Source organism: Colletotrichum truncatum (assembly GCF_014235925.2).
Source record: "Colletotrichum truncatum strain CMES1059 chromosome Unknown Contig_0011, whole genome shotgun sequence".
In the NCBI taxonomy this organism is placed as follows: Eukaryota; Fungi; Ascomycota; class Sordariomycetes; order Glomerellales; family Glomerellaceae; genus Colletotrichum; species Colletotrichum truncatum.
Window position 1 is genome coordinate 34,877 of NW_027222408.1, and position 23,517 is coordinate 58,393.

Genomic DNA, 23,517 nt, shown 5'->3' on the forward strand with positions numbered 1-23,517 from the left:
ACAGCATACAGAAATATACTTCGTTTTTGAATTTCCATTGTCTAAATCGTTGTGTTGCTATATGCTTCTCTATGTTTCCCGCTGCTCTAGAAAGGCTTCCACATCACGAACATAACGCCATGCAATACCTGCAGGAACCCCATGCTTTGTATAGAATCCAAACATCCTTTTCTGGTTGGCTGCAAGCATGTCCAAGTCATAACAGTGTGCCAAGGTCAACTCTTGTACCGCATCATAGTGCTCTTTCTGTTCTTCGGTGCTCACTTGGGACTGCTGCCACACAGTGTAAGCCCTGACAGCATCTTCCCTGAACAGACCACAGCCTGGCAGAGAAGACGACGAAAACACCATCTGTGGAGTTGAGGGGGCGCTGGTTCCAATACCGGGATCTCCTGGAAGTAGTGCACATCGATGACAACGCACAGCTGCCAAACTAGAGGACGAATCGTCTGAGTAGCGTCGTCTCCGCTTAGGTTTTCGCAATTTCTCCAACTCTTTTTGTTCTCTCTCTTCTTGCTCACGTGCATCAGCCATAACTAATCGACGGAATTCATCTGGAACATCGTCATGTCCGTTCAAAACCCTGCCTGCCTGTAGGTGATCCGCAAGCATCCTTATATGGTGAGGTAGTAGTCGGTAGTGTTTGCCTTCGTATTGCCAGCAGTGGTCCCCTTTTGTACAAGAACGGTCAGGGCAACGCATTAGTGCATAGGCCTTCTTGATGCATGCTCCTCTGCCTAAACCTTCGGTTCTGGCGTCCAAGTCTGCTAGCTGATTGGCCGTCGCTCCACCTCTGCTAGATTTGCCGGTGTCTACACACTTGTAGTAGAACGTAACCGTGAGAGTAATTTTTTTCCCATCTTTGAGAAACTTGCTCCATTCTTGAAGCTGTCTGGTGACGAACGGCCAATCAACTTCCAACTTTTTACAAAACTTCGTTATTTTTCTTGTTCTGCGGTCGGTGACGGACATAATAAGCTTCGTTTTATCCTCCGCCCAAGGTTCATCTGCACTCGCATCGATCACCTTCGGTCGGAGGACGTATTTCCAGAAATTGCGTGGTGATATCACCACATCAAGTTCAGATTCACCAGCTTGTGTCCTGTTCTTTACAAATAACGTCCATTCCACATTATAACGTATCGTTGGCTCGCCTTCGTATGACCTTTCTGGCTCCCAGTCAGCATATGGCACGAATGATAAGGCGCTTCCGGCGGGTCTCAGCCGGCTGGTTTGGGTAAGTGTGGCAATTTGGGAAGTGTCGCTCTCGGAAGTTTCAAACTCTGGGGGATCGCTCGCATCATCAATTTGATAGGACTGAGGCTCATCCATAGTGGCTGAGACACTGCAATATAACACAAAAACGTGAATAGTTCTCGCACATTCGCTCTGACGCCTTGTGTAAACCACTGCTTGAACACCCTCAGCGCTCGATAGTATTCCATAACCTTCCATAGACTTCCATCAACGTCATTATGCTAGTCACATGATATGTTCTTCATGCTGGAAATGAATGACTAAGGGTTCCCCACATTTGAGTTGATGTACTCTGGTAAATGTGCTCTGTACTGGGGCATGTCGTGTGCACTGTCGTTATGTAGGTTACTGACTGGGGTACTTGCAACTCTACTAGTATACTTTGGAGTACAAGCAGCGCAAGATAATCACGGGTTACCACGGCTTATTTTGGAGCCATTTGTGGATTATTTTCGACCGCGCTAGGTAGATCTAAGTACTGGCTCGGCTCCACTCTAGCTCAAGAGAGAAAGTACTCTAGTTAAAAGAGGACAATATATATGCTCATAACTGTACATACGTACTATATAGCTGAAGAAAATGAAGGATGACGACACCCCTCCCCCAAGGTACGACATAGATGATCAGGTCAAACCCTATGCGGTCTCTAGATACGACGCGATGGTGCTGGAAAACGACAAAGAGATCGACTGATGGTGGTCCCTCCTAGCGAAAATCTTTTCGTGGCTGTTGCTGGCCGGCTACATCGTATTTCCCTCCACGTTCGAGTCACTGAGGCGATCGCAAGTTCTTGAGAGCATGGGTAGGGTTGGACAGACAGTCTCATACTGGGTCAACGACTGTCTGATTGCCCTTGCGTCTATACTTTCGGGTGCGGCATCCATCGGTCTGGCATGGTTGTGGTTCAAATGGCGCACAAACTACGTCTGGGTGCATCAGCATATCATTGTGTAAGAGTCTCTGTCTGAGCTGGTTCCGTAAGTATCATTGCTTACAAAACGTAGTCCTACCTTGGTGAACTCGCTGATTGGACTTTTGTCCACCATTCTGAACATCTACACGGTTCACGGAGGCCAGTGGTCGGGAACATCCATAGCTACGACGACGGTGACGGGCTGGTGGCTTGTGGTCTCGTGCGTTTTATGCGTGGTGTATCAATATCTGCTGGACGGCCTGCGTCGCAAGATGGAATGATAGATCGAAGGGGTAATTCTTCAAGGATTTTTTTTTTCCTTTACTTACTTCTGTACTCGATTCGAGCTCCAGGTTCATAGTTTGTGGGCTTTGGGGTTAGTGCGTCAAAAGGATTTGCGTGCTGGGCTTTTTGACCCATAGAGTAACTTGAACGCGCATCGCCGCTTCAAATACTACATCTGATCACGCTTCCGTTCTTGACAATGTAGCTTGTTTTACTTCCTGTAATTTGCCCTAAAAAAATCAGGAGTATGGATTCCATCCTTTCACTGCCCGCCACGCGATCGAGGACTGTGTAGGTAACTGTGGCTATGCTTCATCCGCCTGCCAAGGTCAACCGAACTACCAAGGTAGCAGCTCGCTTGTCCCTCCATGCAGATACCATGGCTGAGCCACTCTCTATCGCTCGGGTAGAGAAGGCTAGGTAGAAAACAGTTTTCGTAAGACTGAGACAAAACTCTTCGTTCGCCAATTTTAGGGCTAATATGGTAACCGCTTGCCTTACGCATCCGCCGGAATCTACTTTAAGGCAGCTTACTTATACGCCATCGGACGACCGTTAAATCAACACATGAGCAAGATGAGACATTCGGACAAACATCATGAAAGCCAAACGAAAGACGCAGATAGCCATTTTTCCAGCTCACTATAGCCTTGGTAATGCTACTACATCAGATCATAGACTGTATGCTGTGGCTGATACGCCAGCAACGGACGATGACTCGCACATCGCATCACACCCAGAGAAGACAACAGATTACATCACGTTTACAGACTCGGCGCAGATTCTCATTCGCTCTCTGAGAAACCCTTTTTCGACCCCCACGACCGACGTCGAATGGAACTCACCTTGGGAACACTACCAGGAGTAATTCAAGCTACATGATGTCGGGGGCAGCCTGACAGTAGCAGTGAGACAGGGAAAGCTAGTCCGCATCAAAGAAGTGGATCTCAAGGTGAAAGAATCTCTGTCAAAGTTAAGAAAGCTCCATCACCAGAATATTGTTGAGTTTATCTACGCATACATGCAGGTAAACGACGAAAAGAGCAACCATTTAAGGATCAAGAGTGAATTTATGTTTCGTCTTAGGTCCCTAATTAGTCTTATTTATTTAGAAGCCCAAGGATTTGAGCATCCCTGGCTCGATGGCAATAACATATTGGTGACCGATGCAGGATTAGTAAAGATTTGCAAGTACATCTCTAGGAGCTGAAAGCGGGGGAATTCGGATATCATAGTATGAACCTATTGATCCGCATTCTAATATGGAGAAGCCGGCCAAGAGCTTTGCCAGCCGCTTAAGGGTCACAACCGCCACCACGTCGAGGCCGTGAGCTGCACCGGTCAGTTTCTCATGTTTAAGAAGACTAAACAGAAGCCGCTATGTATCGATGACATGGGCCGCTGGTATGCCAACTCGGACGGGTTTATATTTCTGATCGATGTCGATGCGGCGTCGTCAATCAAGGAAGTGAAAAATGTTGGTCTCATCTCCACGTAGCCACGTTTTTCACGGCTACTTACAGCATCTGCTCATGAGACATCGGGATACCGACTGTCTTCTCGGCCTGCTCAGCTTGGCACGTGCGTCAGTCTTTTCGAGGAAATATCAGTGCCAGCTCTAGGCAACGCTGGCGCCAAATCGAGCTTCTACCAGCCACTTCTGGCTCTGTAACAGAAAACCCTATGTCTTCTTTTCATCTAGACTTCTACGGCATTGCTGTACCTTGTAGGAAGCCTACTGACTTCTCCTCGTTCAATATTACGTGCGTCTAGCCTTGCTCTTGATGCAGTTTGTGTGCAAACGTTTTATAAGCCCCCTTCCTACCCTGATTACAGCCTCGTCATGGATTGGGTCATTACCTTGTACGCAATCTGCCTTGCAGGCATGATTGTAGGTCTTGCTTTTGTGAACTTCTTGTCCCGTACGAGCAAATTACGAAGACGACTCGCGCATCTGCTTGAGAAGCATTTGCTCTATCGACTCCTGGTTCATCGTCATGCTTTATTCGGTCCTTGGAATGTCGTGTCCTTGCTACTTCCAACAGTGTACATAGGCGTAAACGCGTTTTGCCTGGCATTCCGACCGTCTACGTTTCTCTCCCGCTCGGGGAACCTGGCTTTACTCAATACACTCCCTCTCTTTGCCAGTCCCTGCTTGGACCTCACGGCAGACATACTGGCTATACCTTTTCGGCATTACGCGGCAATGCACAGGTGGCAGGGTCGCGTAGCAGCGATGCTTCTAGCGGCTCATATCGTCAGTGCTATGCAAAACAACCAATACCAGGTCCAGGTACCGGATCGTGTTAACGAGCTTCTCATGCTAATTGTAATCCGTGTTCTTATTATTGTTTTCGCCGGCGTTTAGACTTATCGAATCTAATGTGTTTTTTTTTTTTTCGTCTTGTAGGGTTCCATCGCAATGGTCGCAGCGGCGACGATTTCCTTCTTACCCTTTTTCCGTCGCCGTATCTACGAGCTTTGTCTCAGAACCCACCAGGCACTCGCTTCTCTGGCGGCAGTGGGGATTGCACTGCATCTGCTATCGATTGCTGGCCGATCTTGGCAGTGGGTGTATATCTACCTTGGCGTGACTGCTTTGGCCACTATGATACAAGGCTGCTTGGTGGCATTTCGTAACAAGGCTATGGGGCAAACGTTTGGACGAGCCTACATAGACCACGTTACTGGAACCGTGCGAATCTCCATCACGCTGTCCCGACCACTCAAGTTCGAAGCGGGCCAGTACCTGTTGTTGTGGATGCCGAGAGTCCGGCTGTTTGAGTGCCACCCCTTCGTCGTGACTTCGTGGGCGGAAGCGGAACAAGGCATTGTCGACCTCTTCATCAAGCCCCGACGAGGATTCACTTCCAGCCTGGTTCGGTACTCCCACGAACACGTCGTGCCTCGACTGGCCCTTTTCTCTGGGCCACACGGAGTCAGCATACCAGTGTGGGACTATGAGGCAGTATTCATGGTGGCTACTGACCACGGGATCGCAGCCCAGGCGCCATACTTGAAGAAGCTTGTTTACGGATACAACCACTGCAGAGGGCGCACGCGACAGATACACCTCATCTGGCAGGTGACCAATCTTGGTGGGTTGTACCAATAAGCTGAATATTCACCGTGGCAATTGACTAACTATTACGATAGGCATCGTACATGCGGCGGAATCAATCCTGAACCCTATACTCAACGACGACACATTGGACGATGGCTATGTATATGCACACGTGTCTAATTCTCAGAACTTAGCTAACTTCTTTCCTCGACGCTTTGCGGGTAGATCCTCGAGATTTCGATTTATTACGAGATGCAGGCAAATGGGATGACCGTGGAAGATCTCAAAATGCTCATTCCGGGTTGCCTTAGCGACGATTTGATAACTAAAAACGCTTCGACGCACCTCTTGAACGCGTCTGATGTCGAAAAGCTTGTCACGAAGCATATTTACGGCGGCACAAGTCGTTTACATGGCAAACCGGCTCGGGTGAAGGACTTCGGCACGAGGGCGCGGCTCTATGTGGGCAGCCCAGACCTCGCATCGAGCTTGTGGAGTGAGGCATCACGCCTCTTCGACGTCACACCGCCAGAAGCAGTTGGGGAGATAGGAGACATGCTAATTCTTGGTAGGGCCTGTTCTTGCAGCTGCGTATCCTGCTAATTGGTACTATAGTGTCCACTGCAAATGAAACGCGAGACGCACTTTGCGACCTCGCAGGGGGTTTCGTTATCAAGGAAAGTCACCCGCTTTACAACACGTACCGGAGGGAACGAGCCATTCGCGAATATCTCGAGAGCAACCTCTGCCTTCGGGAGCTTGATTACCAGCCGGCTGATTGACGGGCTTGAATGTCTAAACAATAAACCTTGCGAACATGGTCTGGGATAGGTTCTTAGAGCTACTTGATCGTATTTGGGGTCCCTAAATCTGCTGTATAGTGGGTCTTCTAAGTAGCAAAGGCGGAAGTGTCTGCACATAAAGATGCTGAAATCAAACCTCCTAGGGACGGATCTGACTTAGTGATTTACTACTCAAGCACCCACGTTGTCAAGATTAAATCGTCTCGTTATAGCCTTAGTTACTGTAGAATTGGCTGTTGGCTTACTTTGTGTCTCGTGGATCGAGGCTCGATTTTGATCCGCTTGCTGATGATGGTGATCTCATTGCTTGGCAACGCTTGTGAGAGGTACAGTCGCGTTCGAATCTGGTTTCATACTTTACACATAAGAAGCTTCTTTTTCTTGGGCATTTTGGTGTCTATTTGCTGAGAAGGTACAGAAAACCCCATGCAAAATACCTGTTAGAAAAATGTTAATACTCCTGTGTGTAACCCACAGCAAGCTCTTGATTCTGCAAAAAATGGGTGAAGTGCCCATAATAGCTGCCACTGTCGGTATCTCTTGCTCTCTGGAAAGCATTGTGGAGATGTCCGCAGGTACCGTGTCAGCAAACAGGTTCATTATTGTATCCTGGTTGGAAGCGCTAGGAGAGTAATGCCGGAAACCGATGTCGGATTCAACTGTAAGTCCTTGGACGTAATGGATTGCTTCCCAACCGCCACGTGTACAATCAGAGCCATTCCTGGCTCCCTTCAAAAGAAGTGCCTTATCCCTTTTGGCTTCACATGGCACTGTATTCACATCATGGCATTCCGAGTTGCTCATGTCTAACCCCTGGTAAAAGTTCTTAAGGGGGGCGCTGGTGGCAGTCCAGAAATCCTTAAGCGGTCACTGCCCAAACGTCTTATTTTGTTAGACAATGCCATCAGCTCCTATTCATACAGTTGGCACCAGACGCAAAGAGGGGGCAAACAGTCTCCTTCGACAAGCGCTGAAGAACTCCCACAGGCGTGCCCAAGTACTCCTAAGCTTGCCTTCCCTGACAAGATCCCCTAAATACACAGACGAGTGCGAGTCTGCCATAGTCAGACTTGAGCCAACAGACGAACACGCCTCTTCTCCCACAGATGAAGAAAGCAGTTTGTCATTTTCGCATCCTGGCTTCTGCGAGCAGCGCCACCACTGAAAGCAACGGGTCCTTCGTCAGGGAACAAAGATGACATCTAAGTGGATCACATCGAATGATCAGGAGCTTTATTGATCCACAAATAACAGTGGCAAAGATAGATGTATGTAAGCATTCAGGAAGTAAAGGTTATGAGGATGGTCTCGGTACTAGTAAATACATTTAGGGAGGCCCGAATAGCCCAAAGCCAGTGGTCATTAACCAAGGTTCTTCGCTGGTCATGGGTCCGCCTCCTCGGAATCAAATAGATCCAGTTCTGATTGTATCCGGACGACCGGATCGTCCCAGTCTACCTCATCTAGAGTCGAGGCAGCCAACCTTTTGAGTCGCTTTTGTGCGTCGTCCAATATCTGCCATTGATGGTTGAGCCTCTGAATGCTGGATTTGATGCGATCAATTACAGGTTGTAATTCATCCGCTGCGGTTGTCCACTTTGATGTGTCGATGATACTTCTCTTGCTGCTGTGGTGTTGATCGGTCGAGCCCGCCACTTGGCAGCCTACGAGAGTCGCAAACTTGCCACTCGAATAGCTTTCGGAGCGCACTCGATCGGCTGATATGCCAAGGTAAGCTAATGTCGTCTCCAAAGTCTGCTGACTGACCACCACAGGAGAGTCGTTGTTGATATCTGATGGGCGGATGTCTGAGTAACGGGACACATAATGTTTCAGTTTATCGAACTTCTGGCTGTCCACGCTTCCCACTCCTGAAGTGAATACGATCGTGAGCCTGAGTGACACAACGCCATGAATTTCCATGATATGCAAATCAAATTGTATGAAGAGAAGCGAAGGATGGTGTGGCGACGTTTGAAAGAAAGTAGCAGGAAGGCGGGTTGACAAAATATTGCCTTTCGAGACGTGGACGAAGCGCTATCCTCGGCACTACTGTATGCTTGTCTTATACATAGCTTAAATAAATTTAGATGTACTAGTTGCTTGATCTACTTTCACACAAGCCATTATGGGCTTAACGACCCAAAATGATGTTAGATGTAGGAAAAGTACAGTACTTTGGCGCATGGGTGTCTTCTTGCGACATTATTATTAAAGCATCAGTCTGTGAGTTGGATAATCAATCCACTATAAGTCTTGGGCCTGACTATGAGGATATTTGTGAATCTCGTCTCCAGGCTTTCTACTACTACCGTCGTTAGTGACGGAATTGATGACAGAATAAAGCCTATATTCGCCTATGGGAACGTTTCCAACTATCGATCCCCTTTCTAATTGATAATGATCTGATAGAGGGCCAGCGCGCACATAATCAAACTTGCTGTTAAATCGCCAACAGATGCCCCAAAAACATCCCCTTTGCGCACTTCGACGTCCAGCAAGTCCGCAACAGCTTGAGACGTTTTATGGAGCGAAACCGAAAAGAACGTCACTACTGCAAAAAGAACTGCAGAAACGACACTCAATCCGAGTGAAACAAAGCTGAGAAGCCTGAACTTGAGACCGGCAAGCAAGAATATAGTTGAAGTTAACGCCAAACCGAGCCCGGCGGACAGAACGGTTTCCATGTTCGGACATTTATCCACCAGCTCTTGCAACCTTTCGATTTCCTCGGGCGAAGGGAGAAATGAGGCGACGTCTTGGACCAGACTAAAAGCAGAGCCAGGGATGGCGACGCATTGGGAAGCCACACATGCGTACTTCGTTCCTACTGACACGCTCGAAGGCAGGCTCGCGGCCACTAAAGACTCGCCAGATGCGACCGCGGCGGTGATCACGCTGGAGGCCGCGCTCTTCACCGCAGTAGCAATAGAACCAACCACATCGGGAACCTGGACGAAGCGGCGCGCATGCTCATGCAGCTTTTTTATTGTTAGTCACGGCCTTTCTTGAGGACGGATTACGCACCAGAATTTGGACTATGCCCTTCTTCTCGTTTTCTTCATCTTGCAGTACCCTTACGGTCAACGCAAGTATGACTACCGCCGAGATGACGTGGAAGGCTGTTAGTATTTTGGAAATCATTGTGAGGAAATCAGCTAGCCGGTTTGCTTAAGTGATCTAGAGAAGCCAACCGGAGACGTATAAGAAACAGGCGCATAAATAGTGTTGGCCATCTGTTTAGCGTATGCAATCCGCCACAAAGCCATCGCCACAGCTGTTTCTGACGGCATTTAACCCATCGAAAAGCACAATTAGTCATCAGGGACGTCAAGACACTCCCTATAAGATCAACCGAAGCGGCTTTGGGCCAAGGGTTCTAACATCTAGTACTGGCTCTATTCACCGATTAGCAGAGGCATTACAAAGCTTTCAAAACAAAGAAGCTATTTTTAATGCCCTAGCAAGTAGGGAAAACCTCGGGCATCGGTACGGTATCGAGAGTTAATAGCAAGATTACGCGTTCCCAGTACAGTACATTCGGTAAATTGGTGAACCAAATTGAAACTTCCTCGCGGATAGGGTATGTCGCTCAAGTCTCCCCTCTTTTAGTTGTTTGATCTAACATACACATACGTCAGCAATTTATGACGCTCGACGCGAAGCCGAAAGGAAACTATAGCTGGTCACAAGCACGTTCCTGGCCTTGCGTCTCCACATCGTGGTTATCCCTCCATAATTGCCGTCTCAGGCGGTTTTTCGTGGTTTAGTCAAAGGTAAATTCTTGGAGGATGGTCGCTACCAGTTCACTCCCGAGCTTCATATGGCGATGATGCCCATAGAGACGTGGAAAACCATCGCCTGTGTCGCTGCCCTTCTGCAACCGCACCCAGGCCGCCTGGTCAACATCAAGCGCATACTCGACAAGCTGGAAGACGCCTCCCCGCTGGAGAAGAGGCTAAAAACTTTCATTGAGAAGAAGCCTGGCAGCCCACTAACGGCTCACCAATGCTGCGTGCCGCATCTGCCTACTTGCCCATCAGATAGATGCGCACGCGGGGTCGGCTGAAGTGACTTCGTCGCTAAGCGGTTCAAAAGTCAGGTCGCTCAGTGGGCTTAACCCGCCCGGGGCATGGCGGAGCGTAGATCAGGCCGAAAAAGAACGGGTAAGGGACCAGGCTAGGAGGTGGCAGTCACAATATCGCCTGATCATTGACTTGCATGGCTTGTGTTTGAGCGTCGTCGATTTGGCGCCCAGTGAGGCAAAGAACAAGCCCCAGTAAAGGAGATTTTTTTTTTTTTTTTTTTTTTTTTTTTTTTGCAGCTGACAGAAAAGGAATTCCAAAGTTCTGATTCACTGTGACGATATTTAGTAGCGAATATCGTATCATTGTTCAGTCTTTAGTTAGGCAAATAAATGATGTTGGCTGTTGACGTTTTCGTTCTTGGACTTGGTTCTGCTAGTAGTTTCTACTTTACGAAGCTTGCCATGTCTGTTCGTTCGATCTAACGAGTCAAGTCGATAATTAGAATATAGGCGCTGACTTGATTAGAAGACTCAAGGAATTCTATAGGTTTTAATAGCTATTAGATTTCAAGTTGTACCAGATGAGACAGCTAAGTATAACTTCGAAGTATAATATAGACCCTTAGTTTAAATCAGCTTTAGGCTAGCAGGGTCTGCTTCGATAGGCATAATAAGCGATTTAATGTAAATAGTACTTCTCAAGCAGGCTAGAGATGGCACACGTTGAGTCGGAGACTAATTCCCATAAGGTTGCTAGCTTTATAAGCTTCCATCAATAGGCGTAAAAGGAATAGTGCTGATCTTACAATGCACCACGCATACTCCTCGCCAAAAGCCTCAATATCACCTAAGGCTTGTTTTAAATACTTCTCATCTTCAATCAATTGCTGAATATATTTCAAAGTGTTTCAAAAGAGAACCTTGTTTACCGCTTGTTCTGCATTGTGCCATATCCAATCTAGCTCGCTAATGACTGTTTTTGGTGTCTAGCCAGAGGTCCGTCTTGGGATTGAGATCACCGGCCGCGGATTGAGGCTTGTATAAGCAGCAAATTCAGGCTCCATGAACTCTTGGTCCGGCCTCAAACGATAGTCATCAATCATCAAACCGCATGGGAGACTGCCTTGGACCAAAGCTGTGCATAGACCTGTCGCCGCTTCTACATAGCTCGATAGGTCGTCATACTTATCATTGAGCCGCTCACCTAGTTGCTTGAGCTGCCCCCCCCGCTCCCGGGTTTTCATATGTTCCAAGTTTGGCTTTTCTGGCATAACGCAAAGAAGCGCATATTTGGCGGGTCCCCAGTTGTGGCGGAGCTCGCAGATATCATGCCAGATTTTGCACCGCGACTTGAAAGAGTTCATTTTTCTTCGTTCGGAGTATGACATCCTGGTCTTTACGTGTATAGCAAACTTTTCATCACTGGCAAGACGGTCCATCTGCTTATAAAACAGCACGCAGATGTAGCGTCTGTAAAACTCGCTCTTGAAGCCGCTGTTCATAGCAGACCATATTACTGACAGTTCCGATTTTTCCGACATGCGAGAACTTCGGTAAAAAACCACAGCCTCGCTCAACATGTCAAGGATGTCTTTGCACTGCTTGGGCATTCTTTGCGGCATTCCGGGCACTCTAGTGTCGGGGATGTGGCTGCTGCGCAGCGAGGCGAGCTTCTTACGGGTGGGCTCGGTTGGTTGCGGGGACGGCGGTTGCGGGGACGATGATGGACTGCGCGGAGCTTGTGCCGACACAGTCGTCTCTGCGCTGGAAGATTGTTCTCTGGACGAGGGCTGCTCTTCAGGCGATAGAGAAGATCGGCTGACTTGTTCGGGAGAGCCACCCAGTGTAAAATTGTAGTCTTCCTCTCTGTCAGCTGTGGAGATTGAGCTTGACGGTGTGGGGACGTAGTCTTCGGATATGAAGGCCTCGTCGAAGAAGAGAGAGTTTTCTGCTTGTGCTTCCTGAATCCGGGTTGAAACATCAGATTCCTTCACGTCAAGTTTCTTCATCAGCAGCTCCATGAAAATTCGTGCTCTCGAGCTCCGGAGAAATGTAGTGTCGACATGCTGCATCGGTAAACCTCCAGCGACTAGCATCCGCATGCTCAAAAGCATCCACACCCCAGAGTCCTCGAGACGCGCCGCCAGGGGTGGCCGAGAGAAACGGATCAAACGACGGGGAAACAAGACTTGTAGCAGCTGTTCTATCTTTGGGCTGTCTTCAACGTGCATCCCGTATAACTGCACGCAATCTGTGTAGGCAATGGCGGTAAACCAGGCTCCGTTGTAATGGCATGGAATGAGGGTTATGGCATCTGGTGTGCCCAGAAGCCCTGTTACGTTTTCGATGGTGTCAGGGGCGATAGGGACGGGGTCTGTGAAGTGGAAAGACGGGTAAGATAACCGTAATAGCTGGAGATAATCAGTGACTACGTCGATATCTACGTGGTCGTCTCGGGCAAGACGCCACAACGACGGGGAGACCCCTTGTTCTGCAGTATTAACAGAACAGGCCACAGTCTGCATATAACTGATCCATTTGCCAGTGACATGGAGTGGCATTTTTTCTTGCTTAAAGAAATCTTCCATTGGTGGAAACTCTACGGCTGTATCTTCTGCGTCGCGGTAGAAGGCTATCGGGTAGCGACTTCGAATGAGTCGCAGAGCGCATTGGAACATCTCCATTGTTGAAGAGGAGAAAGGGTACGTAGCAAGACGATGAAAGACTTCGTACTCGTCCATTTTGACTCGGATGCATAGCGAGACCTTCTGTAGATTTCTTGGAAACTTTGAGAGTTTTGTACTTGGGGTTGTCTAAGTGTATGGACATCTAGGTTTCAAGAGCTTGCTTTGGGAATGGACATTTACGGATGCGCAGACACAACGGTCGTATCAAAGCTGGAAGTGGATTTTACTATAGGGACAAAACAGGAACCGCACATTATGTCTCCTATCAACAGCAGCGCTAAAAATAAAAATAAAAAAAAAAAAGAAAGAAAGAAAGAAAGACTACTCAAGAGACAAACAGCACTTCTGACGGCGTCGACCCATGGTATAACAGCAGTTCAGGCAATCATATATCGATTTTTCAACAGAGGACTCGACAGCTAGATTCAACCACCATTTCATGTCCCTAGCCAGGGGCTGTAGTTCAATTCGATGCCTAATGGATCACAAAACGCAAATCTCTCTGTCGTCCAGGCCAACGGTGCCAAGTGTTTTTGCTTATATATCACCTACATTGTTTCCTTCTAGTGCTATCAGATAGGGTATTCAAGGTCCACTTTATGTACTTTTGAATACAAGCCGCACTGCCTAGTCACAAACAGTTGCAGCTTGTTTTATAACCATTTTCGGATTTTTTCGATCTCGCTAGGTACCTCCAGGTATTCTGTATGCTCTATGCTGAGTGAGTTAAAGAACAAGTGTTTGAGTTCAAAGGGGAAGGGTTATCTGCACATAAATATGGCTATAAAGATAACGCAGTCCACCAGATTCAGACCTGGAACTTGCATAGTACTTTTTTTACAGTCTACAGGTACATTGTTCAAAATCTTGTTTTGTGTTCTGAATCCATCTCTAGACACAATATGCATCAACAGCAGTCTACTGATCGTGGTCGTGCCGAAGATTGTGGTGATGAAAACATGCCAATCGAGTGGAAGCCGCAGAGACGCGACCTCTTTCTGATGGCAATCCTGGCTATGCTGTCACTTATGGTCGCCCTCGACGCCTGCGTCATCGTAACCTCATTACATGTCAGTCATGTTCGCAAGGCCAAGTTCGTTATAAAGTAAGCTTACAGTCGCAGGTTGTCATCGAGGACCTTGGGCTTAGTACGTACGACGGCTTTTGGATCGGTACGGCCTATCTGCTAGCCAACGCCGTAATGATGCCTTCATCGCTGAACTTAGCCATGTGCTCGGCCGACGGCTGTGCTTGACCGCTTCCGTTGCTTTCTTCGCTCTCGGTACCATAGCTTGCTGCCTATCGCACTCGATCGGCTTAATGCTGGTCGGGCGGTCACTCCAAGGCGTCGGTGGTGGTGGAATCATGGTTCTGTGCTTGGTCATTTTCACTGATCTTGTTCCTCTGCGGCAACGGCCCAAGTGGTACGGCATCGTGTGAGGAGGCCCCCTCCAAAATACCCTTTTCGTCCGCTAACACGCAGGTCGTTTCACAGTCAGGGCGCGTGGGCGTTGGGCAACTGCGCTGGCCCCATACTAGGCGGCGTCATTGCTCAGAACACCACTTGGCGTTGGATATTCTACATCATGTTTCCTTTCTGCGCCGCCGGCTTCGTTCTTGTGCCCTGCTCGGCTAATGTCGAATCCTCGGCTGCACCTATGAATGAGAGACTGAGAAAGATGGACTGGCTCGGCAACGCCCTGTTCGTCTGCTCCGCAACTTTGTTGCTGGTAGCTGTCTCCTGGGGCGGCTTGCGCTACAGTTGGAGCAGCATCGGCACCCTTCTGCCTCTGGTTTTTGGTGCGGCTGGTATGGCCTTGACCGTGATGTACGAGTATCGCTTCGCAGCCTATCCGTTTTTGCGTGGGCGACTTTTCCAAACCGCAGGCTCCATTGCAACTTATGCTTGCGGCACGATCCAGGGGCTTGTGGTAAGGGCGACATGATGTTGCATGGACGAAGTGGACCGCTAACAACGATTGCAGATGTACGGGCAGCTCTACTACGTGCCTCTTTACTTCATGGATGTCAAGAGCTTCACGCCGGTGCAGACTGGCATCGCACTCTTCCCGGTGATGTTCACACTCGTGCCGGCGTCCATCATCACCGGTCGACTCGTGACACAACAGGACAACTACCGGAATCCTATCTGGGCCGGCTGGACTCTGGCCAGTATTGCGTCCGGTCTGATGCTGCTCTGGGATGTCGACACGCCAGCGAAGGTATGGGCGCCAACACTTGTTCTGCTTGGTCTTGGCCACGGCGCCATTTTGAACGCGCAGAACATGGCCTCCCAGGCCATCTGCGACGACGGCGACGAGGGTGCAGCCGCTGCAATGTATTCTTTCCTTAGGCAATTTGGCATGGCACTCGGGGTCGGCATTGGCGGCTCCACCTTCCAGAACGTCATGCTACTCAAGTTGGAGAATTATGGGTCGTTAGGCTCCGACGCACGAGGAGATACACACGCCGTTGCAGCCATGTTGCGCTCCTCCACCGATGCTGAGCTGAGGGCCAAGATCTTGGACGCCTATGTGTACGGCTTGCGAGGCGTCTACGGGCTGTACGTCGGGATGTCAGGGGCGGCGCTTCTGATGAGCCTCCTGGTCAAGCGCGTCCCATTGAAGAAGGAGCTTCATTCCGAGCACAGAATAGATGCCAAGGGGCCAGGCCAAGGCGGAGTTCGGCTATCCCAAGGTTAAGCGTGGCCCAAGTACGGTGTTTACGCCCACTCCTAAGTTGCATGAAGACTATCACAAAGCTCAAGTAAAGAAAGTACATAGTACAGATATTGCTTACATGCCAAACAACTCCGTATAATCTGATATGAAAGCGAAAGCAGTTACGGGAAGAACAATACATGATCGTTGAGAAAATCGCGCGCAGAGATTTCAGAGCGACGCCTATTCAGCGCCATCATAGGCTCCTGCCATTGCAAAACTGGTTGCAAACTTTGCTACCTCTTAATTTTGCATTTTCGAAGCCGCTTTTGGAGGTCATTGGCGTACATTATTGGCTTGTGGAGGCTGCGGTACTTATGCAGGGCTGAGTCAGCCACGCTGATGCATCACCATGTGTAGCGAATAGTCCGACCTATAGTATGGCAAGATTCTGACGTCAACCGACTGCAGATTACTTATTAGGGTCTTATGGGGGAAACGAGAATCGCGATGTTAGGTCTTCAATTTTTTAGTACTGCGCTTGCCGCACACAATCTCGAAATTGAGCGACTATGGCGTATGCCTACGCCGTCTATCTTAGATCAAGTATGAGAAGGGCCGTTATACAATCGGCCTACCATTTCTGCAACGGCCCATATCTGTTAATTTCAAGCAATGGCTCATCATCAGTGTGTATCGACGGAGCGATGATAGGGTTGGAGTCGCTGCCTCCGTGTTTCCTCCGTTCGTGACGATGAAAGCAGCCAAAAGACTAGTTGTGATTTCTATCGACTACGCCATAAGAGCAACCTCCTCGACTGCTGGATCAGATTATTCTTCCTAATCAAGACATAAGCCGCGTAGTTCGGGAGAGATTTTCCAATGAGCTCAGCAGCCTTTCATTTTGTAGTGACGTATTCGACAGGACTGATGGTTGAAGACGGCGATTGGTATGTGATTCTGCACGGCGGATGCGAAGTGGGCTGTGACAGGAATAACCTGACGTTGAACATGTCGAGTTGGCCTCTCGGCTTCTCCCAGCTTGCGAAGTGAGATGGGGGTACGCGAGCAGCTAGCTGCAACGATCCGGCTACAACAGCACATTAGGCCTTGAAGGCGCTATTTTTACAGGGACTCGTGGGGCCCCCATGTCACCACCAGCTCAGTGGCGACGGCCGGTTACACCGTCATAATTACAGTGGACTACAGCGCCATTACTGTATTTGCTATACGCTGCGTATGCGTTATAGGGGCTAAAGCAAGGAAAACACACGGACTATCGTGAAGTCAAATAGTTCTTTGCCGAGCTGGGCACTATGCTAAGCCGAACCACGTGCACGAAAGCCGTAAGCCAAATTTTGATTCTGCTATAGCATGTATATAGAAACACTATGCCTCTGCCATTCATCCTTTTTGATACTCTTCATTCACCTCCGCAATGACACCGGTCGAAATTGGCATTATCGGAGGACTCGCGTGTATATTTTTGCTTCTGCTTATAATGTCATGCAGCCTCTGCAGCATAAGGAGAGAACAAAGCCGTGGCCACCACACAGCCTACCCTGTGAGTCATGCGGTGGTTTATTCCATATATTATTATCCTGACTCTTACTACCTTAGATGCCTTGAGCGCTATCTAACTCGAATTTGACGGCACTGGATGCCGCGCGGTTCACGGACCTTGCGTTAATTTGTGGGTCTTCTGGGCTATCAAACGTTATTTATCCGGACAGAGCCGGGAGTAGAACTCGCTGTACTGCCTTGACGAGAAGTATAATGACCGATTTGCATCATAATTATAAGCTCCAGTCATCCGAAGTATATAGTATAACGCTAGTCTGTAAACCTGCGAGGCGGATATAGCAGTCATAGTTAGTTCTAAAAATGTGAATGCTATAGAAAAGAGGGATCTGACTTCGGCTTGTGTAATCCCGATGGGAATGTGCTTTCAGCCTTTGAGCCCCCTGTTGTGCAGCTGTTCCTGTTGTGCAGCTGTTTTAGTACAGTTATGTGCAAATATTCCTTCCTCTTTTAAAACACTCTTTTATTCTCTAAAGCTTCTCCACATAGTGTGAAATACCCTCTGAAACACACTATCTACAGTCACACACTTGCATACCGGCTAGGAAAAAGCGGTTATTCCAGGTATTGTGGCCTGTCGCCCACACTGTCATTATGTAATTGGATCAAACACGGGCATTTGCTATATACCTTTGAGTACCTCCAGCGCTAGGTAATCACTGCCAATTGCAGCTTATTTTAGAGCCATTTCTGGATTATTGTCGACCATGCTAGGTAGATCTGAGTACTTTTCTGGCTCCACTCTGATTTAAGAGTGAAGTTGTGTGTATTCAAAGAGGAAGATATTTTTGCACATAACTGTACGTTTTTACGCACACAAAGATCAGACTTTAGCAGACTGATCAGCCGAAAGTCCTTCGTCCTCTTGAAACCCCGCTGCAATGACAAAAGAGCCAATATTTGCTCCAAAGCATGCCAAAGCATTAGACGTCCGTGCGAAAAACCAGAAGTGTACTGGAAATGGGATGGATCCGTTCGCAAACCCCTGTAACTAACAGAAGCTGATTTTTCTATGAGACAAAAACGCAGCCTCCACATTATCCTGGTTGCTAGGCTATGCCAAGAGCCAGTTGCAGCTATCTGATGAAAGCACTGCCGTCAATGTGCCAGTGACGATCACGTATCGCACCAGTTCTCATCAGCTGGAAGATCTATAAACATGTGCAACGGATTCGCTTCCAACACCCAAAAACCAGAAACGCGTTTCGGTCACGTCTGCACTGTACGATACCATAACCAATCTGAATCCATCTATATAGCTGGTCTTTTCGGCAACAGCCTTTCTTCGAGTGTCTATCCACACACCAGCGACCAAACAGCTCATTCCGCAATGAGTTTTACAGAAGCGAAAATGTTCATGCCGAGACAGCACAAAGGTTTTACCGCCCATTGAGAAAGCATACAACAGTAAGCTTGCTAATCAATGCTGTAGCTACAGCGGTTGAACGACTAAAGAGCCTGTACCCGATAATCCTTCTCGCATGCGCTGTTTTGGGTGCCAACGCCATGGCCGTGTTGTCGAATGTCCCACCAAGAACGACGTCGATGCTGGCTACTTTGTCGAGGCTTCTGCTGGTTAGTTCTGCCATCACAACAGCCTTCACCGCCACGATAACGATTATGCTCTCGTTCGAATGTCGCGATTCTGAAAACTCTGGCCGTGCTAGTTGGGTTGTGGCATTTATCCCGATTTTTTTCTTGGACTGTGCATCCGTTCAATGGATTATTGGCATGTTGTTGTGGTTTGTAGCTGCACATGCGTGGCAGTTCGCTGCTATCCTTGCCCTCTGGTTTGGATTCTTATGTGTGGTAACCGTGGGCATAGCTGGATGGATTGCCGCGGGGACGTACTCATTCACTTTCTCCGGGGTTCGGTAGACGGTAGATGTTGCCGAATTAGCAGATCGAGATTGTTAGTTGGCTTGAATGCATTCGCTGAAACAATCTGAGTCTAGCGCGGGCGATATTAACGATCGATGCAACAGAAAGACATCTTCGTTGGTGCACAACATTTGCGCCATGGTCTATTCGTCAAATAAGACACGAACTGCTAGAGCAAAACAATAAATATGTCACTGTATAGTAACTAATTTGTATGCTGAAAACACATATCATGGGAACTACCTGGGGACTGGGGCTTTAGACGCAACTTAGATCAACTATTAAACTAAGAAAGCCTACTGGGGTGTTCTCTTGCTTTCCGAAACGCCGTAGGATTTGACTTGTAGAGCATTAATAGAGACGCAAGCTCTCCTCGCCTTGTCAGTGACACTAGCGACGTACATAAACTCGTCATTATCATTTATAAGTATGTCGAGATACTCAACCACACCCTTCTGCCGTATGTTAAGTAGGATAAACGATGATAGAAGCCTTATCTCGCGTTTCTCGTATTGTGAAACTTTGGAGTGCTCGTTTGACTGTCCGTGTCAATTGCCAAGCCGAACCACACAATATCTACTTACCCAGACTAGGTTTGAACGATCATGTCCGCGTGAAAACGTCCTAAGCAGCATCTGGGAGAGAAAATACGATGCAGCTGCGACTTGGCTCGGTCTGATACCAAGAAATCTCTCATCCAGCACGGTACTCGCAGCCAAGTATTGTGACAGATTCAGAACGTCCAGCTGTAGCCTATCGATAGTTACTATATGACTTAGAAAGTAGAAGGGACTCGGCGTTCCAAGAGAGTGGTCTATAGTCTTCAGCAGCTGTAATTGAATCTCCTGTATATCACTACTTTCATAAAAGATATTGTATGGGGGGTGAAGATCGAAAACCGAAAGATTACAATCTCTCCCTCCTAGGTATTGGGCAGCCGATACGAAAGCGACTGCGCCTAGAATTCCGAGATGATCTCCTGTGGTTTTCTTAGAGAGAAAGCGGTCTACGTAATTTACTGCTAAGAAGAGTATCTCAATCGATATGCCGAAACTTTTGCAGTATAGCACGAAACGCTTAACGAGCTTGCGACGATCTCTCCAATCTAAGTCAGCGTGAAACGCGACATAGTGTGCGAAAGGTACATACTGTAGCATCTCGGTCTACGACAATTAATGATTACCGCTGTTCAACCTAGAGAGGAATTCCCTTTTTTACCTCCAGGTCCATCTTGTGATCAAAGGCATCTTCGTCATATTCGTCCAAAGTCCTCTGTTCTTCGTCGTCTTTTGGGTCGGTTCCGATTTTAAATATAGCCATGCTCGACACTTGCTTCCCTCGACCGGGGTTTACACCAGTCGCATGTTGATTTAAATAAATCGAATGTCCGAATAACCTAAATAGGCACTACTGACTACACGCAACGGCCAGCGTGCCTTACCCACCGGAAGCTAAGACTACTTCCTGGTGAATGCCAGAACGGCTCCAATACCGTCTTGGCATTAAGTCTGTAATATTTAAAATTTGCTTTCCCTGTTTTAGACGTCGAAACTTTCTCTGCAGGAGCTTCCAAATCCGTTATTACTCAAACAGTCTCCCATTGCTATGTATCACAAGGCTAGCTCCGTATTTTAAGGGATCAAAATCTCGAAGGCGATTTTTCGCCGACGGAATGAACATGGCGTATTTACCTAGCAGATCAACGTCTAAAAGGGACTTGTCTGTTGTCGGCGTAGTCTTCATAACTTTCATTTTCATTTTGCATAACCCATTCGTCAACGACGTCGGGGAGAGCCGGAAGTCTACCTCTTACTCAGGCTTAATGAACAGTATTGGAAATAGCACCCTGGGCGTGAGCATTTCAAGTCCCTTAGTACCTGAACGTGTTGTTGACTACCCTAATAACTCTAGTTTGAGAAGATCCTGGTTGTTAGTCTGCCTCCACGGACAGATCGCCGAGATAGCATGGTTCTCCAGTCTTCTCTCAACAATTTAGATATCGAGTTCATTGATAGCGTTGCTGGCGACACGGTAGTGGAAAAGGCGATCCCTAAAACAACCGAGCATGATCGGCTAAGTAACGGCGCCATAGGGTGCTGGCGCGGACACATGAACGCTATTGCAGAGTATGCTGATCCTCCTTCTTGAATCCAGCAAAGTCACCATGAGCTAAATGACAGACTTCGTCTAGCGTCGTCCGCAGGAATTTGTCTTCCGTCCTAATTCTAGAAGACGACGTCGACTGGGACGTTAGAATCAGAGATCAACTGCGTGATTTCGCTGTGTCAACTCATGCGCTTATACAACCGCTTATAGGCGCGCCTCTGTCGTACGCAGACCCTACGTACAAAAACCCTACCGGTGATGGAACATTCATCGATATCCCCTTCCACCACCTCCCAGCAACAGTCCCACCGAGATTGTCTCCTTATGGCGACGACTGGGACCTTCTCTGGATCGGCCACTGCGGTATGCCTTTCCCGTTTGAAAATAACAAGAATGTCCCCAGGACTCGCATCATCCACACAAATGACGTTACCGTCGCGCCGAAAAAGAATCTCTGGACGTTCAACATCCCGTTCACGCTAATAGAGAAATACCCGGAGCACACGCGAGCGGTACACCACGCCCAAGAGGGCGTATGTACACTGGGATACGCAGTTAGCCAGAAAGGCGCGAGGAAGCTGCTGCAGGAAGTAACTCTAAAAGACGTTAGCGACGCTTACGACATCTTGTTACGGTTCTTCTGCGAGGGCTCAAGGGGACGAAAACCGCACAACTGTATTACAACACAACCGGCACTATTCCACCATTTCAGGGCAGCTGGTCTTCTCAGCTCTATGAGCGACATTGGGAATCACGGGGATGGTTTCAGAAAGACGAGCATGAGTGATATGGTCAGATGAAGCGTACGACTAAACGCTGACGTATTGTTAGAAGGAAAGACAGAATTAATAGACCAGTATCCTAATTAAAAATTAGTCTTCCAGCTGCCGGGGAGCGTCTTGTAATAGTGTCAGAACGCAAAGAGTTAAAAAGTGTTACACGACACTATATAGTTTTGCGTGTGTACAAACCACCGTGTGCTATAAGATACACGCCAGATCTCAGGAGTCAGACTAACTTGAACTCGAGAACAAATGCTTTTAGACAGCACAAGAAGTTCTTTTCAGTACCTATGTCGTGTCATAGCTATAGCTATGGTACCTCCGATTCTTTGGATAGCTTATGGATGGTGTCTTGAAATATTTTGCTATTTTATTTATTGACAATCTTTAGCCGCTTGTGTTATTGCCATCTTCGCATAGAGCCAACTCTGAGATAACACTCGAATGCCTCCGGCAGTACACACATTTGTCCTTAGCCTTATATAAAAGCGCTTCTGGGGTTCGCTGCTGGCTTGGAGATGCGTTGAGGTCGGCTGATCCCGCCATCGAATTGGAAAGTAACCGGGAGTTTTCAAGCGCTTGTCGCAGAAGGCTTGTGCCTTTCGTTCGGTTTCCGTCACAAGTTGACATTTTCCCTAGTGAGAGTCGCAATTCTCTAAGATTGAAGGTCAGGAGCTGATGTTGTGCCCTTAGCTCTTGAGAGACTTTGAGTCAGACGGCTCTACCGATCTATTAAGTAACTCGGTGGACATACAGCTACTTCTGGCCCCCTACACTCGGTTAAATATTCGGCTTAATTGCGACCAATGAGATGGTGTCCTTCTGCTGTAACCTCTGTTGCGACCGGGTCTAGAGCCTAGACAGTTAATAGCCTTGCAATCAGTCTAGCTAAGGGAATAATTAGCTTACCGATTTACTACATACACTGCGTCGAGTTTTATATATACGGAAGCCTTGAACGGGCGGTTAGTGTAACAGCTACCCAAGTCGCCCCAATCGATTTTCTTAAAGGCAAAGATCACAGCGACTGGTCGGCTTCTCTCTAGCCTGTCCCCCTTCAACAACTGGGTAGTACTTTCTTAGAAGCTTCTCCACCTTTGACACGGCTATCATGTACATTGGTGGCTACTCCGTAAGTGACGCATCGCCGATACGTACCAACGCGACCATCTCAGGATCTTCCGAAGTCATTCCTTTTCGCCGCATATCGTAATAGATGGATATATTCAAGATCTGGTTGGCAGCCAGATTCTTCTTTCAAAGACACTACTACTCAAGCCAATTTCGGCTGCGCATACATTGCCCTAGTCCGTAGTATCGTTGTCAAGGGTGGGATTGAGAAACGATTCGGCGGCATGCACGATTGCTATTGCTTAATAAGCCTAGTGATGTGGGACAGTCTAACGAGCTTTGTTACCGAGGCTTGACACTTGCCTAACAAGATGGGTTTGGCCGCGTGCGGCTTTTGCAG

At 48.1% G+C, this 23,517-nt stretch overlaps 9 protein-coding genes across 9 annotated transcripts; 5 read left to right on the forward strand and 4 right to left on the reverse strand.

The window, feature by feature from the left end:
• Positions 1-69: 69 nt before the first annotated feature.
• Positions 70-1,332, reverse strand: CTRU02_214335 (uncharacterized protein; the record flags this gene model as incomplete). Its single annotated transcript, XM_036731798.1, has 1 exon — positions 70-1,332. The coding sequence occupies one exon, from the start codon at positions 1,330-1,332 to the stop codon at positions 70-72; it is 1,263 nt and encodes a 420-aa protein (XP_036576570.1).
• A 723-nt stretch (positions 1,333-2,055) lies between these two features.
• Positions 2,056-2,451, forward strand: CTRU02_214336 (uncharacterized protein; the record flags this gene model as incomplete). The annotated part of the gene is made up of 2 exons (XM_036731797.1): positions 2,056-2,207; positions 2,262-2,451. 2 exons carry the CDS (start codon positions 2,056-2,058, stop codon positions 2,449-2,451), a joined length of 342 nt encoding a protein of 113 aa, XP_036576569.1.
• A 1,847-nt stretch (positions 2,452-4,298) lies between these two features.
• CTRU02_214337 (FAD-binding domain-containing protein) lies at positions 4,299-6,122 on the forward strand (the record flags this gene model as incomplete). Its single annotated transcript, XM_036731796.2, has 4 exons — positions 4,299-4,784; positions 4,866-5,553; positions 5,612-5,679; positions 5,745-6,122. The coding sequence occupies 4 exons, from the start codon at positions 4,299-4,301 to the stop codon at positions 6,120-6,122; spliced, it is 1,620 nt and encodes a 539-aa protein (XP_036576568.2).
• Positions 6,123-7,705: 1,583 nt separating this feature from the next.
• On the reverse strand, positions 7,706-8,245 carry CTRU02_214338 (uncharacterized protein; the record flags this gene model as incomplete). Its single annotated transcript, XM_036731795.1, has 1 exon — positions 7,706-8,245. The coding sequence occupies one exon, from the start codon at positions 8,243-8,245 to the stop codon at positions 7,706-7,708; it is 540 nt and encodes a 179-aa protein (XP_036576567.1).
• A 467-nt stretch (positions 8,246-8,712) lies between these two features.
• On the reverse strand, positions 8,713-9,466 carry CTRU02_214339 (uncharacterized protein; the record flags this gene model as incomplete). The annotated part of the gene is made up of 2 exons (XM_036731794.1): positions 8,713-9,303; positions 9,350-9,466. 2 exons carry the CDS (start codon positions 9,464-9,466, stop codon positions 8,713-8,715), a joined length of 708 nt encoding a protein of 235 aa, XP_036576566.1.
• Positions 9,467-11,335: 1,869 nt separating this feature from the next.
• CTRU02_214340 (uncharacterized protein) lies at positions 11,336-13,090 on the reverse strand (the record flags this gene model as incomplete). The annotated part of the gene is made up of 1 exon (XM_036731792.1): positions 11,336-13,090. One exon carries the CDS (start codon positions 13,088-13,090, stop codon positions 11,336-11,338), a length of 1,755 nt encoding a protein of 584 aa, XP_036576564.1.
• An 848-nt stretch (positions 13,091-13,938) lies between these two features.
• On the forward strand, positions 13,939-15,738 carry CTRU02_214341 (MFS-type transporter C1399.02-like protein 1; the record flags this gene model as incomplete). Its single annotated transcript, XM_036731791.1, has 4 exons — positions 13,939-14,106; positions 14,186-14,472; positions 14,520-14,967; positions 15,022-15,738. 4 exons carry the CDS (start codon positions 13,939-13,941, stop codon positions 15,736-15,738), a joined length of 1,620 nt encoding a protein of 539 aa, XP_036576563.1.
• Positions 15,739-18,783: 3,045 nt separating this feature from the next.
• CTRU02_214342 (uncharacterized protein) lies at positions 18,784-19,155 on the forward strand (the record flags this gene model as incomplete). The annotated part of the gene is made up of 1 exon (XM_036731790.1): positions 18,784-19,155. The coding sequence occupies one exon, from the start codon at positions 18,784-18,786 to the stop codon at positions 19,153-19,155; it is 372 nt and encodes a 123-aa protein (XP_036576562.1).
• Positions 19,156-20,836: 1,681 nt separating this feature from the next.
• CTRU02_214343 (glycosyltransferase family 25 protein) lies at positions 20,837-22,064 on the forward strand (the record flags this gene model as incomplete). The annotated part of the gene is made up of 3 exons (XM_036731789.1): positions 20,837-21,010; positions 21,070-21,284; positions 21,350-22,064. 3 exons carry the CDS (start codon positions 20,837-20,839, stop codon positions 22,062-22,064), a joined length of 1,104 nt encoding a protein of 367 aa, XP_036576561.1.
• Positions 22,065-23,517: the final 1,453 nt, after the last annotated feature.